Source organism: Siphateles boraxobius, unplaced genomic scaffold (assembly GCF_051911475.1).
Source record: "Siphateles boraxobius isolate OS27281-9 unplaced genomic scaffold, OSU_SipBor_1 26, whole genome shotgun sequence".
In the NCBI taxonomy this organism is placed as follows: domain Eukaryota; kingdom Metazoa; phylum Chordata; class Actinopteri; order Cypriniformes; family Leuciscidae; genus Siphateles; species Siphateles boraxobius.
Window position 1 is genome coordinate 26574079 of NW_027508876.1, and position 18782 is coordinate 26592860.

The window sequence follows — 18782 nt, forward strand, 5'->3', positions numbered from 1 at the left end:
TCACAGTGAGGTGCCAAGCGTTGCTCCTACACCTCCAGCTGGTTCTGCCAAAGGACACCCATTCTCCCACTGCCGTCGCCAGGAATCAAGGAGAGAACCACCTCAAAATCACTTCACAAATATGGCCTCTGACCAAAGAAGAGAGCCTTGTGCAATGTGGGGGGGTTACACAAGAACACGTGTCCTGTTGCACTGAACGCACTATGGTGGGTTTCCACACATAGCCATACAACTTTAAAAATCTGATCGCAAATTGCAGTTCGGGGTAGATTTTGTCTTCATCTGCGTTCGTGAAGATGATCCATTCATATAGGCTCAATTGCGTGATAAACGCATGAATACTTTTTAACGTAATAGATTACAAAACGATCGGTTTTGAAGCACATTTCTGTTTAGTGCTGAAGGCGGACACCCACAGTCATCAGCAAAAGCTGTAAACTAACCGAGCCAACACTCCACTCCTGAGGCCTCCACACCACCCCCTCGTGACACCCACAAAACAGCTCTTGGAAAGTTGCTGTTAGATTTTACAATTTTTACAACCCGGTGTAAATGGCCGCTACTTCACACTAAATTGCATTAAGCAAAGATGGTTCATTCTAACTCATCCTGCTCCAGAATTGTCATGGAAAGTATTTAGCTGAGGTGGGTTAAATTTTCTTTCAACTGTATGAAAGACACATCAAAATTTACAAAGAAGTTAAACGTATTAGTTAATGGTCTGCCATCTGCTTCTTTTGACTGCAAACTTCTAAAAAATAATTTGAATGCAAGCTTTCTCTTTTTGTAAAAGACTTGACCTCTGTATAACCTTGGTCTTTTCAAGGTTTGGACACTGACAGTGACAAATGTAGTTATGAAGGAATCAGGGTTGCGCTAAACATGATAACACAATCAGAGATAGTGTGTACATAGATAAATTTATAGTACCTGGTCTTATGTAAACGGTGACCTACTACAGTTGGTATGAAGTGAAATATAGACTAAAATAACATGAAAGAAATGCCAGTGAGAATCTACAAAAAGCTACAAGTTAAATATAAAAATTGCAATGCATTCCTATTGATTTTACTTTTAAACTATATCTTGTCAAGCTACAAGCTAATCTAGTTCAACTACAGTCAAGCTACTTTTTTTTGGGGGGGGGGGGTCTAGCTACTTGTGGTTAGTAACACATTTTTTTAAATATATAACCATTGCATCAAATGATATGATGTATACCTTAAAGAGCCCTTTCTGGCACAAAAACAAGGGATTTGAATGAGTGAATGAACAGTGAATTCACTCAAATGAATCCAATGCTACATATATAGAGAGAACAGTTTATGATGAACCAAATCACTAAAATGAATCATACTTACTAGCACTATCTATGAGAGATGGAGAGAGAATGAAAGGGAAAGCTGAGAGTGTGTTTGATTAGCAGAGCTCACTCTGCTGGTACAAGGGATTTTTCAAAACTATTTTCAACAGAAAACCCTATAGACCAAATATCACCACAGGCAGATATGAATGAGTCACCCTAAACAGGTGATTCTTCTGCACATGGTGGCCTAAAGTCACAGTCATTCACAAAAGTATCACTTTACGCTAGTGTTTCAAATAGCTTCAAAAACCAAGTGCTCATGGGAAAAACGTGTGTATGTGTGAGTGTGACGAGCCATAAACAGAGTACTCTATACTCCAAACAGATCCATCAATCCATCAGGAAAACAAGCTGAGCAGAGTTTACTAACACAACCTTGACTTAACGCACACTTCCTGCCTTAAGCAGAGACAAGTAGGTAAAGAGCTGCCAAAAAAGGATGCCCTTGAAAGTTGACGTATAAGCGAAAAACTGTGACACGGCCTTGTTCTATAATTGCAATTATTAAATTCAATTTAACTTGTGCAGGTTTGAAGTCCCCAAACAGGACGTGCAACTCCAATTAGCTGTTCGGTGTGGGAGCTTTAGGCAGTGACGATATATGCTCTACAGCACATGCTGTGGAACTACTCTACATCCTGCTCCCACATATGGCGCGCTCCATTTCTCCAAGACCGTACTAACGCTGGGGAACGGGGGTGTATCCGTGAAGAGGAGCCAGAACTGTGTGAATATCCCTTCCGGACTGCATGGCAGTCATGCCCTTGTGGTTTAGCCTGCGTCACGGAGCTCGGTATCCAACCAGGTGGTGCCGCCGTGGGGCAAACCAGGGGTTCTGTTGGTGTGTACGCCTGGATAATCCCAAAGGAATCAAAAGCCTTTGTCACTGTAAGCATGTAGATACAAATAAGATGGTCTCCACTGAGTTGTGCATGTTTGTTTGAATGCGCCGGTCCTAACAGTGAGGAGAACCGGGGTCTTTGGCAGGCTTCAGTCGCTGCTCTCCAAACTCTCCTCTCATGTCACAGACCATCTGCTACTCAGCAGCCACGCTGGCGCCAAAGATGAGGCGTACCGTTCTGGTCCAGATGCCTATTCGGCTGTACTTACAGAAAGTCAGATCCATCACCTCCATAAGTTGGTGAGAAGATCTCAGATCAGCATCAAACAGTCCAACACTCAAAATCACTTTGCAGAATTCCTGAAAAAATTACAATCAAATCTAGCATCAATGGGGGTGTTGGGGGATGTCATTTAAAGGAATATTCCAAGTTAAGCCTAATCAACAGCATTTGTGACTGATTAACACAACTATTAATTTCCAATTATCCCTCCTGGTTTACAGTGAAACACTTAAATGAAAGTGAATGGTGCCAATATGTAAACATTCAAATACTCACTGATTAATTAGTATAGCCACAAGACGTACAATATACATGATAACATGATTATAGTCCATAAAAATTGCTTACTAATCTTTTCCGTGAAAAGTCAGTATAACATGCAACATCATAAACCCTAAAATGACTGTTAAAATGGCTATTTAAACACTTTTACAGCTTAAACACAAGTTCATACACAAGATCGAACAAAACATTTTTAAGTGATTTTATTTGTAAGTGTAAGATCTAATTATAGCTTCACATTTCTGCTTTTAAGTCCTCCAAAAATTGCCCCCATTCACTTCCATTGTAATTACCTCACCATAACCTCAATTTTCGATTTGACAAGATGAGTGTATTTTCTTTTTGGAATTCTAATCCAAGTCACAAATGCTGTGGATTGCTAGAATCTAGAATATAATTAGTAATTTAGCAGACATTTTCATCCAAGCAAAAATATGCAAATATTTGACAATTAGCTTGTCACTGGAGTAGTACCCCTCATATGCCTTCATGCTTTATCGACCACTAAAGAGTGCATTTTAGTAAATTAAGGTACTAATGTGCACTCATAGCTAGAAATGTGTCTTTATTACATGTGAGAAAATAAATGATCTGAGAGAAAAAAAAAGTTTGAGAGAAAAAGTTATCACACTGATAGCAAAAAATAATATTTGAGACTAAAAAAAGTTTTGAGAGAAAGTATTTTCTCATAGAACATAAAAAAATATAAATTTGAAATTTTTTAAATTATTTCTGAGAAAAAAAATCTCTCTTAAAATACTTGGAAAAAAAATCTCAAATATATATTTTTTGCTATCAGTGTGAAAACATTTTCTCTAAAAATAAAAAGTGTTTCTCTCAAAACGCTTTTCTTTGCTCTCGATGCAATTTTTTGCTCTCGTGTCAGGATTTTGCTTTAGCTGTGAAAATTGTGTCATGGGCGGGGCCACGTTCTTTTTTTTTCCTATTGGAACGTTCCTATTGGCCAGTCGGGTGAGCATCGTCTTGTCTTAGGAGTCGAACTGAATCATTACACCATTGTTCGCGTTCGGTTCACCTAGATAGATGCAGTCTCTGCCTTAGAGTTTAGATTCTCTGCCCGAGCCCAGGCCCGACCTCGGGCCGATATTTCCCGTCACCATCCTCGGGCCAGGCCGGGCTTTTGATCTAGAGACGTGCACTCCCAACGCAAGAGAGTGTGGCGCGGGACTAGGTTTGATGGCCGAGTGCGAGCGCGGGCGCGGGCTGTAATGCACTCACTCTGTGTGTGTGGGTTCCGGGAGAATAAAACGATTTGTGGGACTCCCGCAAACTAGAAATATCTATGAATAAAACATAAAAACTAATACATTTTTATTCATCTGTTGCAGAAAAACAACAAGAACAACTAAAACAAAATACAAATGATTTACAGGCCAGAGTTTTGTTTTATAACATGTTTGCAGCGTTGAGCGATGTAGCCAATCACAGACATATGTGTTGATTTCTTGAACGCAATGGCCAATCAGAAGCATTTAAGATAGTCTCCCCTCACTGCTCAAAACGGACTTTTTGTTCAGAGCTGAATTCTGTATGCTGGCAAATCCTCTAATTATAACAAACAAAGTGTATATATTATGAAAGATTCATTGTGCAGTCAGCGTCATTGATAATAACAGAGATGTGTGAGATCGCGATGAACTGATGTCAGCTTTAGGGATTTTTCAGGGAGCGCACTTTGCGCGCATTCAGTCATGCCAAACCATGCACTCAGTAGCTGCTTGATTTTATGTTATAACAGTGGTTTGTGTGTTAATGCTTTAATAACACATAATTTATCAGGAGCATTTATGCTGATGTATATGATGGCGACACGTAGGCTAACTTGAAAGTATTTGGAGGTGCAGAACAGAGGAGGAGGAGAAAGTAACATAGAAAGTAGTTGAGAACGTCAGTTATAACGACCCACGTATTAAAATGGTCGGGACTCGGGTTTAAATCGGGCTCGGGCTCATAATTATTGTTAATGCGTCGGGCTGGGCTCGGACACAACGTGCACGGGCTCGGGTAGGATCGGGCTTGATTTTTTGGGCCTGATCTAAGCTCTAAGTCGAGCACGGACACTCCAATGTTTGGGTAAGATGATGACACACACAACTGGATGTTAGCTGGCTGAGCAAGTTCAGCATCACTGAAGATTAAACATTAAAAATAGCACTCATATTCATGAATGAATGTGTATTATATTATTAGCTTGCTAATCGGTAGTAAAGCTAATTATTAATTAGCCATCATGCTAGGTAAACTTGCATGAGTGCTATTGTTTAATGTGTAATCTTCAGTGATGCTGAACTTGCTCAGCCAGCTACCCATCGAGTTGTGTGTGTGTCATCATCTGCAGAGACGGCATCTATCTAGGTGAACCGAACGCGAACAATGGTGTAATGATTCAGTTCGACTCCTAAGACAAGACGATGCTCACCCGACTGGCCAATAGCAACGTTCCAATAGGAAAAAAAAAGAACGTGGCCCCGCCCATGACACAATTTTCACAGCTAAAGCAAAATCCTGACACGAGAGCAAAAAATTGCATCGAGAGCAAAGAAAAGCGTTTTGAGAGAAACACTTTTTATTTTTAGAGAAAATGTTTTCACACTGATAGCAAAAAATATATATTCGAGATTTTTTTCAAAGTATTTTGAGAGAGATTTTTTTTCTCAGAAATAATTTTAAAAATTTCAAATTTATATTTTTTTATGTTCTATGAGAAAATACTTTCTCTCAAAACTTTTTTAGTCTCAAATATTATTTTTTGCTATTGGTATGAAAACTTTTTTTCTCAAATATTCTTTTTTCTCTCATGAAATGCTTTTTTGCTATCAGTGTGATAACTTTTTCTCTCAAACTTTTTTTTTCTTCTCTCAGATCATTTATTTTCTCGCATGTAATAAAGACACATTTCTAGCTCCATACACCCATTAGAGGTATATCTTTGCATTACTTTAAAAGTAAAAGCATTTCTTTTACAAAGGTGTATCTTTGAAGGTACAAGCTTTTACATCACTAAAGTTACAATAATTATATAGAGCAACCAAGGGGTTAGGGTTCAAGTTAAATTAATGGTCTTGCTCAGGGGTGCAATGGTGAGGTTTAGAAAAATATGTATATTCAATAATTTACTATGGAATAGAGCTGCACGATTCTGGATAAATTCAGAATCACATTTTTTTGTTGTTTCAAATAGAGATCGCGATTCTTCCACAAACAGAACAGACAAACTAAAGAAAATAAAATGTAATTTACTAGAGGTTCTGACTTAATGTTAATTGCTGCAGTCTATTTAAAAATGCTTAATTATTTTAAATGAGTCGCTCGTAAAAACTTGTTACATTACTGGATGAATCAGCGTTTCTAAACGAATCTCTAGAATGAATGATTCAATGACTCACTCATAAATACTTCACTTGTTTCATTACTGGATGAATCAGCATTTCTGAAGGAATCCCTTTAATGAATGTTTCAATGACAAATACATTTTTGAACAGTCACTTGTCGTCACCTACTGGTGTAACGATGAAATTGATACAATCTTAGTTTGAAGCGATGAGTTACGGTCAAAAGGGGATTCGCTCTATTTTGTTTGCTACCGTAGACATCAGTGTTTATATCTTACCTATAAACTTTATCCCAGTACTTCATCATGCAGCTCTACTATGGACTATGAAGAGTGTTTCTTCCACAGTTGATCCCTTGACCACAACCAAAACACAGAACCCTGGCTGCTTCTGTGGACCAGAACATGTGTGTTCACTTAAGAATAGCAAAAAAAGGCTCACAAGCGGAGAAAGCACCTTTGTGTAGTGGGAACAATGGCCTACATTATGTTCCAGAGATAGGACGTGGCTTTAGATTTTCCCAGCTATGAAAAGAGCCTCTTCACGAGCACACTTTTTGACCCGTGACCTCTCGCACTTACGACCTCGAAGCATCCAGAGCGCGCCAAGTTTGTGATGGTTTTAAACCAGCGATTGAGGGACTTAGGGTTTTGATGCGGCATCAGGAGTTTTTAACAAAGAAGAGCTTTTGAGATCAAACCATGTGGAGAATCTTCCTTCAGTCGTGGATCTGAAAAAATCATCGGTTTCCAATGAGACTGTCCAACGGTGCGGAGCATTACTCTTGTTTTGGAGTTTGATTTGATGTCTCGTTCCAAAACAATCTCTTTGGTGAAAAGCTGAAACAGATGCACAGACTGAATGATGATCACTCGTAATTAACAACTGCCAAAGATGAAAAACCAATGACAGAGATATCCATAAGACAGAGTAGAGAATACATTTTTTATGAATGAAATTGTACGTTTTAAGACAGGGCTCAATATGCTAAGAAATTGAGTACTTTTTCTAAATGGAAAACTTAAAATCCAAACCGCTTTCAACAAATCCTCATTTAAGTCAAACTCCTTGAGAGAAATTATTTGGTAACTGCTTAGGTTTTTTAATTCCAACTAGAGCTGCAAGAAAAATCATTTTAGCATCGATATCGCGATGTGGGAGGATGTGATCCCAGGATGTGAGATGTCAAGTTTAGGGATCGTACAGGTAGCTAATTCTCGGATTAATTAAGTTTAACCCTACAGCGAAAGTTTAGGCTATACGTTTAATTTGTATGTTAAAAAGATGAGAAAATAATTAAAATTTGATTAAAAAAACGTAAGCGATTTGAAACCATTCAAGACACAGCAGCACACGAACACCAAATTCCGTTCTCTTCCGCCTCAATTTTGCGTGCATGTGTCCGTTCAAGCACAAATAATGTCAAAATGTCAGTTTCTGTGAGTGTCCTCGTAAAAACAGTCACTTATGGATTACGTGAACATAAACAATTGAGAAAGAAAATGTATGCGTATCATATTTATCATATATTCGGCATTTGATCTTAAAGTCCCTGTAAAGTCAAAATTTAGTACAGTGTTCTGAGTTTGTCACACTACAGAAAAATGTGTTATTAGCCACCCAACCAAATTTAAATGATAAAATAGCCAGCAAGTGCATAAAATAAGCTATCAAAATCTTGAAAAAATGAGCAGTAGTCTCTGCTCTCAAATGCTGGGGGCGTGTCTGCTGGCTGCGCTGAAACCACGCCCACTCGCGGGAAGAATAACACTCACCAGTTGTCGGCGCGACGGGAGGATGAAGGCCGAGGCGGGGGATAGTCGGTTCGGCCCCATTCACCAGTAACAGCGGATTATCAGTGAATCCCAGTTGTCTCCGACGAAAGTTTATAAAACTATCCCGTGTAAAATGATCACTACAGAGGCGGGTGTTTGCGGTGATCCTCAGCTCTCCATCAAGCTGTCTCTTCACAAAATTAATCCACCTCTTCTTGATGTGATCGTTTTTCGGAAATGTAAATAAGGACACAGATCTGTTTTGTACGTGACCGCATCCAGGTAGTACGCGTTTCCGTGATGAACACATAGCTAGCTAGCAAACTGTAGGCTGTAGTAACTAATAATACTGACAGTAACTCGCCATTGAGCGGCAAACTGATGTTATCAATGTGCTCTATTTATATTGTTAGAGGAGGGGCCAGCCCCAGTGCATCATCGAGTAGGGGCGTGTCCAGGAGCTCAGGGGCTCCAGTGCGTCATCGAACCCCGTTTTAGCCCCGCCCAAAAAATCCAGAACACAGCAATGGTGAAAAAACTGTTTAACGCTATAACTCCACAATTCAGTACTTCACAGTTCACTGTCTTTGTAATATGTTTTAGCAATACATTTCTAACATTTATATTGTGTTTAGAATTTTTTTTGTAGAATTACCTTTACAGGGACTTTAAAGTGACAGCAGTATAATATTACTGCTGCTGTCTGTGTCAATAATCTTAACCAAACAACAAAATACAAAGAGAAAATCATTTTTTTAGCTTTAACAAAGATTAATAATATTTAATTTATACAGTGAAGATTGCAGTGCAGTGTTATTTTACATTTGCTTAAAACAGTACCTGAAAAATATTTCATTTGTATCTTTGTTCTATTGTATTTATTTTTGCTTGTAATTTTCTATATTCACTGCCCTAAAAAAAATCACCACAATCAGGGTTAAAGATTAAACATTAGAATGATTCATTCTTTCCGAATAGAGCTATTCAAGTCAGCAGTTTTTCCAATATTGTGCACCCCTAAATAGCCTACAAACCAAATTATTGTTAGCCAAAATGCAACAGCAAACGTTCCAAACAATACCAATCCTTCGATACACTTCACTTCTATAGAGAAACCATGTTTCAGCCTCAAAACCTTGCTTTTAGTCCCAGAGTGCATTTACTTTATCCTTCAGCAGGCAAATAATCCATCTTTAATGTCTTAAGCACAGCCATCAACTTAACAAATTTGAGGAAACAAGATACTAAATAAGCCGTCTGCAGGCATTTCTGTCTTTTAGAATTATTGATTATCCTTTCACTTACTTAAATGGGACAAATCAGTTGTGGGGTAACTCATAAAACACTGTTCCACAAGCTTGGAGAAGCACAGTGAATATCTGAAGTGTTTTTTTAAACTCCTGTTCTGTTCTAATCTTCAACAAAGCTATAAGGCTCCGGTTCCTAAGCAACAGGCGTGCTGCAATAACGTAGGACGATCGCTGTAGTATCTGCAGTCCAGACACACAGGTGCAAATTCACACGACAGCTTCTTCTGCAAAAGCTTCACAAGCCTTTCTGCAGTCAAAATACCTGTGAAAAACTCCCCTGATGCAGCACATGCAAAGAAGCGATTGCTAGTGCAACTTGATGCTTTGCATGGAATACGTCGCATGCAATGCATCACAACGAGTCAGTACAGGTATTTTGACTGGATTTTTTTGCAATGTGAATGAGCTTAACTTAAATGCATGAGTTCGTATTGCATGAATCACAACAAGATATTTTTGGCAACACATTCATTGACTTCATAAGGACCATCAGCAGAGTGTCAATTTTAAAATGTTAAGCTGAACATTTTAACGTCAAAAATCTTAATTTGATTCTGTACCACGAAATTCAGGAGGTTCTAGGCAGACAGACAGCACAATATTTAGAAACAAGCATGTTGCGCATAGAGATTTCTGCTGCTTATGACAAAACAAAGCATATGCAAATTTCTCAGGCACCAATTTTCTTTTCTGCTAGCCTGTTTTGAAAAGGCATACCTTCAGTAAAAGAGAAAGAAACCATTTTTACATAAAAGCACAAATAATCTGCAGTATTAACAAATCAAAAAATGCAAATAGAGTGCAACTACAATGATTAAACCATTTAAAAACAAACTGTTGGAATATAATATTTGCATGATAGTTGTAGCAATGACAACAGCAGATGGTCACAAGGTTTGTGAATATGAAATTCATTTTACTGATCTGAACTGAATCTGATTAGTATTACTGATCTAACATCATGCAAACAGGATCGTCACGATACCAAATTTCCTACCAATGTCACAAAGTGAAATCACTGCAAAAATTAACACAGTAGATTAAAACAATTGCATGTAGCATTCAAGTATTGCTCAATAACATTGTTTTTCCATGTAATTACTTAAATAAACAGCCAGTCTGAATTTCAACTTCAGCTCCATTTGGAACTGTGGTTTCATTCAGACTCTGATGACATTGAATACAAAATTCTGTTTACACCAGTGAATATCCGCTGAAGGTCGTTCAGATAATGCTGACTAAAAGAATTAAAGTGGAAGAACGGCCACAGCATCGCTGCGGCAGATATAAAGTCACAAGTTTGCTGATATGGCATCAGTTAGCCTATAGCCGCATAAATGGCAGCTGAAAACAACAGCAATTACTTTATTTTCACCGTTGTTTGAAGCTGTCCCAAAGGACGCTGATGGCTAGAAAGCACTTCGAACAAAATACACCGAATGTTCACAAATTCAGAAATGCTCCGAATGAAATAAGTCAACTTATTAAGCATTATTGCACCATTCACAGGATGATATGCTAAAAAATACCAATAATTTCAATTTTAAAGAAAACGTGAGTGGTGCCTTTTCATGCACCTCAGTCAGGTGTTCTGGGTGGTTTCTAAGTAGCTAAGGTGTTTGGAATGTTTTAAGTGTGTCACTAGCGCGTTTCCATGCGGTTGCTAAGGTGTTTTGAGTGGTCACTAGGGCGTTTCTATGCTGTTGCTAGGGTGATCTGGAAGGTTCCTTCCTTACTCCCTTTTATTTTGATGGTTCTACGGATTATCTTATCAAATTCTCCAGTGGAGTGAGAAGTGTTGCAAAATAACCCAGAAATGATTGTTTTTAACCCAGCAGTTTTTAGAATGTAGCAGAACAAACATGGCAGACTCATAACATTGTGGTCGGTGGCCCTTGGCTTTGTATTGTTGGCAGAATTTGGCCCTTGGTGAAAACTAATTGAGGAACCCTGTTCTATAAGAAAAATAACTTTTAAATCTATGATGTTTGTGGTCTCTCATATTTTGAAAATCTGACGTGGACCAGCCTTAAGTTTCTTGTCGCCAAGCGGTTGCTATGGTGTTGCTATAACTTGCTTAGATGCAATACATCCTGTTTGTTATGCGTGTTGTATGACATGCTTTAACTTTCCAGGGTATTGACATAAAATGGAGGAGGATTATGTAAATACCATGTAAATATTATAACCAAAGGGGCATGACAGGGGTGAAAGAGAAGCAAAGAAAACAAATAGCTTTCTGCCTGGAGGCTTCTTGTGCTTAAGTGTGTAATTGCTTTGATGAACTGCTGATAAGCTTTATCTTTCCTAAAAAGAAATAAAAAATTAGACAGATTTGTTCTCGCTTACAAAACCTGTTATATCACATTAAATTTCTGTTCTCTAATAACAAAACTGCATAAATAAAAGATACAAGAGGACATGACAGATGGAGGCGGATTTTTAATTCCCAAAACACAGCGCACTTCGAGCTGAACTGGACTTTTGTAGGCCTACACAATTAAGCACGGATGGTTATAATTCCTTTAGCAGGTTAAATCCAAACTATTTACACTAGACCTGAACTACTAATGAGAATGGACTGTCTTAATGGACTGTCAACTCTACTAGCATATGGCTATGTTTGGAATTGAATACTGTGTACTATTGTGAAGCAAAATGCATTACGCAAGATATCCAGATACAATCATGTATCAATAGTGTATTTTGTTGCATACTGGGATATTAGGTCACATTTACACATAGCCGGGTATTTAGGGAAACAAATATTTACCCCCCTCCGTTTTCAATAATAACATTGTGCACACAACATCGTTTTCAAAAAAGTTGTCATTTACATCAACCCGCAAAAATACGCAGTCGAGCGCCATCATAACTATGCCAAACGGGGCGCTCACATGACGTTAAGCATTTCTGGCGCATAATGTGACGTTTGACAACCTAAAACCCCGTTTCTCCCAGTTGACACGGCAACACATAACCGGCGTTATCAGAAATCACTTTGGCCGGAGTTTTAAGAAATAATCGTTTTTTGATATAAAAACGGGGTTTTCATGTAAATGAGAGGCCAAACCGCAGGGAAATATCTGCGTCTTCCCTTCATGTAAACTGGGCATTAGGGTGTGTTCACTTCAAACTAGTAGTTCGGTTCGCTTGGTTTGTTTGGTCCGGACCATGTAGTCCTGGTTCGCTTAACGTGCATATTGTCATTTTAACATCGAACCTAAAGATACTGAACCTAAAGGCATAGTGATATGTTCACAACCTGATTGGTCAGCTTTTATTATGTATATTTTGTGACCGAACATCCAAAACAATGCTGTGTGCTGGCTAAATGTGCTCATTGTATGTGCATAGCCTACATATGATGGTATTTTGACCAACCGAGAACTTGTGAAGAGCTTATAAAACGTGTAAATGAGTCAAAACCGAGGCAGGAATCCCTCCGTTACACACGTAAACGATTGGAAGCCGTTCATGGTTCATTTGGAATCGAACCGAGACCCATCTTTACAGCGTCTCGGTCCACTTGTTTGGTGTCACTTGGTTCAGATGGCAGCGTTCACACTTATTCAAATGAACCGCACAAACAGAGCAATCGCACCAAGGTTCGTTTTAATCGAACCAAACATGACAAGTGAGAACACATCCTAACTGTGCGTTCACACCGCCACCGGAGTGGCCGGAAGTCATTCATTTTCAATGAGAGCCGGCTGGCGAGCTCCGGCGAGGGCGGCGCGGCGCGTCTTGGACGGTGAGAGCGGCGAGGATAGTTGAAATCAGGTCAACTTTATGGTAATGCGCTATGACGTGGTTCGGCGGCAACCGGCGGCAACCAATTGGAATGTAGAAGTGCTCCGTTTGAGAGGATTCCAGAGAACGCAGGCCAGGTAACATTGGTTCCGACCACATTAGTTCCCAAGCAAAATGGAGGAGAAGTTAATAATTTCTGTTGCGGGTTTACCATTGTTATATGACTTGTCCCTGTTTACGTACAGGGACATAAATAAAAAAAACGATGCGTGGACCAAGGTTTCTGAAATTGTTGGTGTTTCTGGTGAGTTGATGATGTGCATTAACGTTATATATTTTCTGAAAAATAGCGGGAATTACATGCTAACTTTAGAGCTATAGCACACAAAACAGTTGTTGACCAGTTGCATTAAGGCTACAACCAGGACAGTTATTGTAAATGTAGACTGCACACAAATCAATGTTAATGTTAATTAAAGGTCAAGTCTAGTAAACGTCCTATAAACTGCATATCGAAATTAGACTCGTAGTTGAAAAGGAACACAAAAGCCACACCACACAAATTGAATTTATTTATTTTGTTTGCAAAGTAAATATAATTGTTAATCTCTTTCCATCTGTAATTTTCTTACTTTCACATTTAAAATATATTATTAGGTTAACTTATACCCTACGTGTGGCCAGTCTGCACAAATACTGATCAATATGCTTATTTGCTTGCGGCCGCTTTAAATGAACTTTAAAAAAAGATCAAGCATTCGATCTACGTCAGAGCATCAGAGCGTCCACGAATCTTGCAAGGCGTCGTTAGCAGGGCGGCGAGAGCGTATTTTGCCGCTCTCGCCGGTGGGTGTGTGAACGTACAGTTAGTAAGCATATAGCCTACTGCTGATATAGCCTAGTAAGAATAGTATGTTATTCTATTCACACCAGTACAACTCCAGTTTTAGATAAAAGACAGGGTTTGCATTGCACTAGCTAGGATAATGCCAATAATCCAAACTTAATATGTCTCCTGTCATCAGCTGTTGATTTCCATAATATGATTTATAACGGTCAATAAAACATCCAGTAGTCAAGGGCACAGCTAACGTCCCACCATTAGTGCTAATGCAAATGTTCCATCTGATTTAGATTTAACCCAATCCAAATCAGTTACCAAAACACTTACACCTCGATTATTGGTCAACAAGCTGGAAATAACTAGCACATGCCATTGCTTTCATATCCGCAAGACATAGCGCAAGTGAAACATCACAATTATGCTTTCCATGGCAACACCAAGCCTTAACTCAGGAGTTACTGGCTTTCTGAGGATTTCTTTACGGGCCGGATGATTCAGCATCGACCAGAGGTGACTGACACTGGACGTTACTGGCATTTGCGATAAAAAAGGGTAACTAGTGTTTGTCTGAGAGGGCAGGGTTATTTCAGGTCTGGGAACAAAAGGAATGCAAAAAATTGAAGTCTGGGATTTTCAATGGCAATGCAAGCTAGAATTTTCTGGAAAATGCATTAATTTCCTAAATGCTTTAACAACCAGATGAATTACTAGTTAGAAATCACTGGTTTGCTGGTCCAGAGCCAAGGCTCCTCCTTAACCCTACCCTGAGTAAAGAGGTTTAGTTGGATAATACCATTAAGACAGATTATTTACACCCTCAACAATACAAGATGTAGATCTACACTAATATCCTGTGATAAACATTATGACCAGAGGTCCCATGCGTCCGTAGCTGATTTTTGGCAGCTCACAATATTGTCAACCCTTCATTGAATCCTCCAATCTGGCTATCCTAATATACAGAATGGAATATACAGGGATATTCACACCAAGTTCTTTCATTTTGCCAGAGGAGAACTGGCACCCTGACTGAGCCTGGTTTCTTCCAAGGTATTTTCTCCATTTCTCTCGACTGGTGGAGTTTGGGTTCCTTGCCACTATTGCCTTTGGCTTGCTATTCGGGGTTTAAAAGACTTAAGATTCAGAAACACTGCTTTATTGATTTGACTCCACTGTATTGAATGAGAACAAAACTTGATCTGAATTGAGCTGGATGATGACACTATTGCCTTCTATTGACTTTGTTTCATTGTTGATGAATTTTGCAACATCAACATTATTTAACTGAAATAAATCAACACTTAACAGACTTGAGCTAAATAATGTCACTATTGTCTGTGTTAAGCTGCTTTACAGCAGAATTTGGATTTTTTTCATATATTAAGTTTGCTTCATTGATTGTTATTGGCAGCTATGAAACAATCTGTATTGTATAAAGTAAAAAAAAATGTTTTTTGTAAAAAATCGATTCGGTCTTTGCAACCATTTCATTTTAATATATCATCAGCTTGTACACAACCCAGGCTCACATAGCGAAAAGGCAAACTCTACCACTCCTGTCAACCTACTCGCCCCCTCGAAAGGGTGTCCGCTCATCCAGAAATTTCTCCATCTCCCTCCCTCAACGGTAAAATGCACTGAGAGTTACAGAAAATCTCACAGGCTCACTGACTCACCAGTTACAACCACCTCATCTTATGTGAAACCACTATTTATATAACACAATAAATCAATCATCTCAACAATAAACTTTGTATAAATGTTCTTCACATTTATGGTGTTTCTGCAGGGAATCGTGATGCATTTACCAGAGAAATACTATTATAGGTAGGTACCATGCAGCTGCTTCAGAGATAGAAATGGATCATTCTAGCTCGGTATGTGCTGCGAAACCTCTAGAAACTCCATAACAAAATAAGACTGCTTGAGAGGGTTTGTTATACCCTGCTATTCTAGAAGTGATGTGACTCTATAGCAGCAAGGGGCTCGATTTGCATTTAAATAACCTGTGACTAAAGCTCATCTAATCTGAACTCTCACCCTGACCGTTAATATGAGAGTCGAGAGGTCGGGTCTGTATAAAAATTGGGAGTCAGAGTCAATGTATCTGACATAATGAGGTTCATAAACCTAAAAGCTCACTTTATACAAGATGAGCGACTGATCCTGACAAATGTTTAGCAGAAGAGCTTCTCATTATGAAATAAACACTTCTATGAAAATCACATCTGACTGGTGTGTCAATATTAATAGAAAACGCCACAAATCTTTCATGATCTCTGCTCCTCAAACAATCCATCTAAATGTTGTCTGTAAGCGAAACTGTCCAAGACAATTTAAGCAAACCAAACATATTGTGCCAAAAAGAGTATTTACATTAAACCAATTCCAAATGCTAGTGTTTTTCTCATTTTAACTAACCAATGTATAATTAAACAACAAAAAGCATTGGACTTTAAGATATTGGATTCCATATTTAGTGATCAGAATTCATCTTGGTGGTCCATGGCTATCAAATGCCCCCTTAATTAAACATAATGCAGATAATGATTTGTGATGCCATACGTTTCCCAGTTTGCATGCACAATCAGCTTTTGTCTTTAAAACCCATTTATATGGTAGCCAATCAGTCAGATCTGTTGTAAACATTGTGAGAGTCAATGTCTTTGACATAATCAATCGATAAACTCACTTTAACCAAATGAACGACTGATGCACAAACAGTGGATGAGAGGAACCCCGGAAAGCATTTTTCAAGAAGAGCTTCTGATAATGAAACAATCAAATCTGCAAGAAGATCTACTGTGAAAATCACATCTGACTGGCGTGTCAATATTAATGCAGAGTGTCACAAGTCTTTGCTTTACAATTTAATTTACATCCAAACACACTGATGCGTTCTGGAAGCTCGTGGTTATGCAAGATCTCGCCACTTCATTCCCAAACAATCCAACTAAACAAAGTGTAAACATCAGCTTTATTATTTATGCATCACCCAAAACTGTTTTATTATGTCACAACTCTACGAATGTCACATTATAATATTGAATTGCATATTAAGTGGTCCATGGCTATCAGTTGCCACTAATTATGATGATTAGGGATGTACACTCATTTATGTCCCCTAGTTTTCACGCACCATCTGCTTTTGCCTTTACACTGACAGACAAAACAATGCTTCATTGTGGCATCAATTAATATGGCCTTGCGCTTACCTTCAATAGAGATCACATGCTCGCGGATCTGGTTCTGGAGGGCCAGGTCATCGATGCGCTCGATCAGGTCGTATATTGCATAAATGTTCGGGTGGACGGACTCGAACCGATGGATCTCGCCTCTGATGGCTGCTGAGTTGGACAAAACGTACTGGGAGCCCGACGGGCCGGACTGCGCTGCAGGGCCCGATACGGTTCCCGAGCCAAACTGACCCGCCCCAGAGCTCCCGGACGATCCGGATCCGAACTGAGGAGGAATCGACTGAGGAACGGGCACCGGTGTGGGTACCGTTCCTGGGGTGGGCATAGCGGGCTGGGACTGCTGAGAGATCCCGGACACTGACACCGAAACCGGGACGCTCGATTGGTAATTCATCGTAGTGGATTTAGGAACCGCTCACGGTAATAATAGAAATGCCGCGTTTGGAATGATTTGGAGAGCGCGCGACAAATCCGCACTGCACGCTCTGATCTGATAAAGAATGATAACAACTAACTGTTATATGTGACGCATCAATGTGTTTCCAACAAATCCGCGCGCTTTGCTCATAATACCAAAACTTCAATCAGCATCATTGTTCCCAGCGACGATCTCGCTCTTTTGCGCGTGTCCTGTCCTTTTTTGACAATGAAAGTCTTTCAGATGGACACACCTTTGTTTTGGGCGATCTTCTGGACCGAATCTCTCTCTGTTTTGCTTCCCAGCCTGAAGCGAACACAATGAGGCCGGTTATCGCAATGCGCCCGAGTCCATTGACTGACTGAATGCGACGGTTCTACACTAAAGTCATAAACACGTTTGAATCCCCTTTTGGTCCAAGAAGTCCCTCCCCGGCCCCCACCTCCATCCACTAGATGTGGAAAGTTCGATTCTTTTACAGAATCGGTTCGGTGCGAACCAGTTCAAAGAGTCGAGTGACCGTTACTTTTGAGTTGTTGCACAAACGTTCCCATAACCCACCTACGCGGTATTTTACATTAATGTGTACAGTGAAATCGTTTATACGTCAATATGAGCGACTCTTCAGCTAAAGTTCTATGTATGAAGCACTGCTGCTCACACAGATATCACTTCAAACCAAGCTTTCTGTTGGTCCGTGCCAGTGGGTTGAAATGATTGATTCGTAGAGCATGTTTGACTGACTGCATCTTTAATCATTAGGTAAACGGTGATATTTAAACATAGATGTGCAGTCCATTTAAATTGATTTTAATTTTACAAATGAAAACAAGCATGTTGGAATAGACAAACAGTCCATTTAATTGGTTAGTTACTGTTTCAGCGTTCTCAGTCACAGTTGTTTTCATTCTCAGATTTTTCATTTCAAATGTTGTTTTGTTTATTGTTAACAATTGTTATTATTTGACTCACTTTAATTGTCAAATATAGCATAACAACATATAACATGAACAAAGTCCCATACGTACAGTGATTTCCAAACGCTTCGCGAGTCGAATCATTAAAAAGATCCGGTTCAGAAGAACGATTCGGACATCACTGCCATCCACTGCGACGTCACACATCACGTAACTGCTTGAAATGGGGGAGTGATGATATTCGATTGGATGTTTGGGTGGTGTTGGGATAAAGCGACGGATGCTTCAGTAGCCTATTATGTAACCAGATATTTTGCTTGACAGTTTAATGCTTATAATTGTTCAGTCATTCACAGACACACTACAAGTAGGCTAGATTCAGTGACTAGTTTCTGATCGAGGGTAACAGCCTTAGCAATATCAAAAGACCATAATTTACAGTA

At 39.2% G+C, this 18782-nt stretch overlaps 1 protein-coding gene across 2 annotated transcripts in view; it reads right to left on the minus strand.

Moving 5' to 3' along the window:
• Nucleotides 1-17847, minus strand: part of agap3 (ArfGAP with GTPase domain, ankyrin repeat and PH domain 3) — a 174477-nt gene extending 156630 nt beyond the window's left edge. For both annotated transcript variants that reach the window (XM_077245207.1, XM_077245209.1), the window contains exon 1: nt 17023-17847. In XM_077245207.1, coding sequence (XP_077101322.1) covers nt 17023-17398 — 376 coding nt within the window. In that variant the 5' untranslated portion in view covers nt 17399-17847. The remainder of the gene's footprint in view (nt 1-17022) is intronic.
• Nucleotides 17848-18782: the final 935 nt, after the last annotated feature.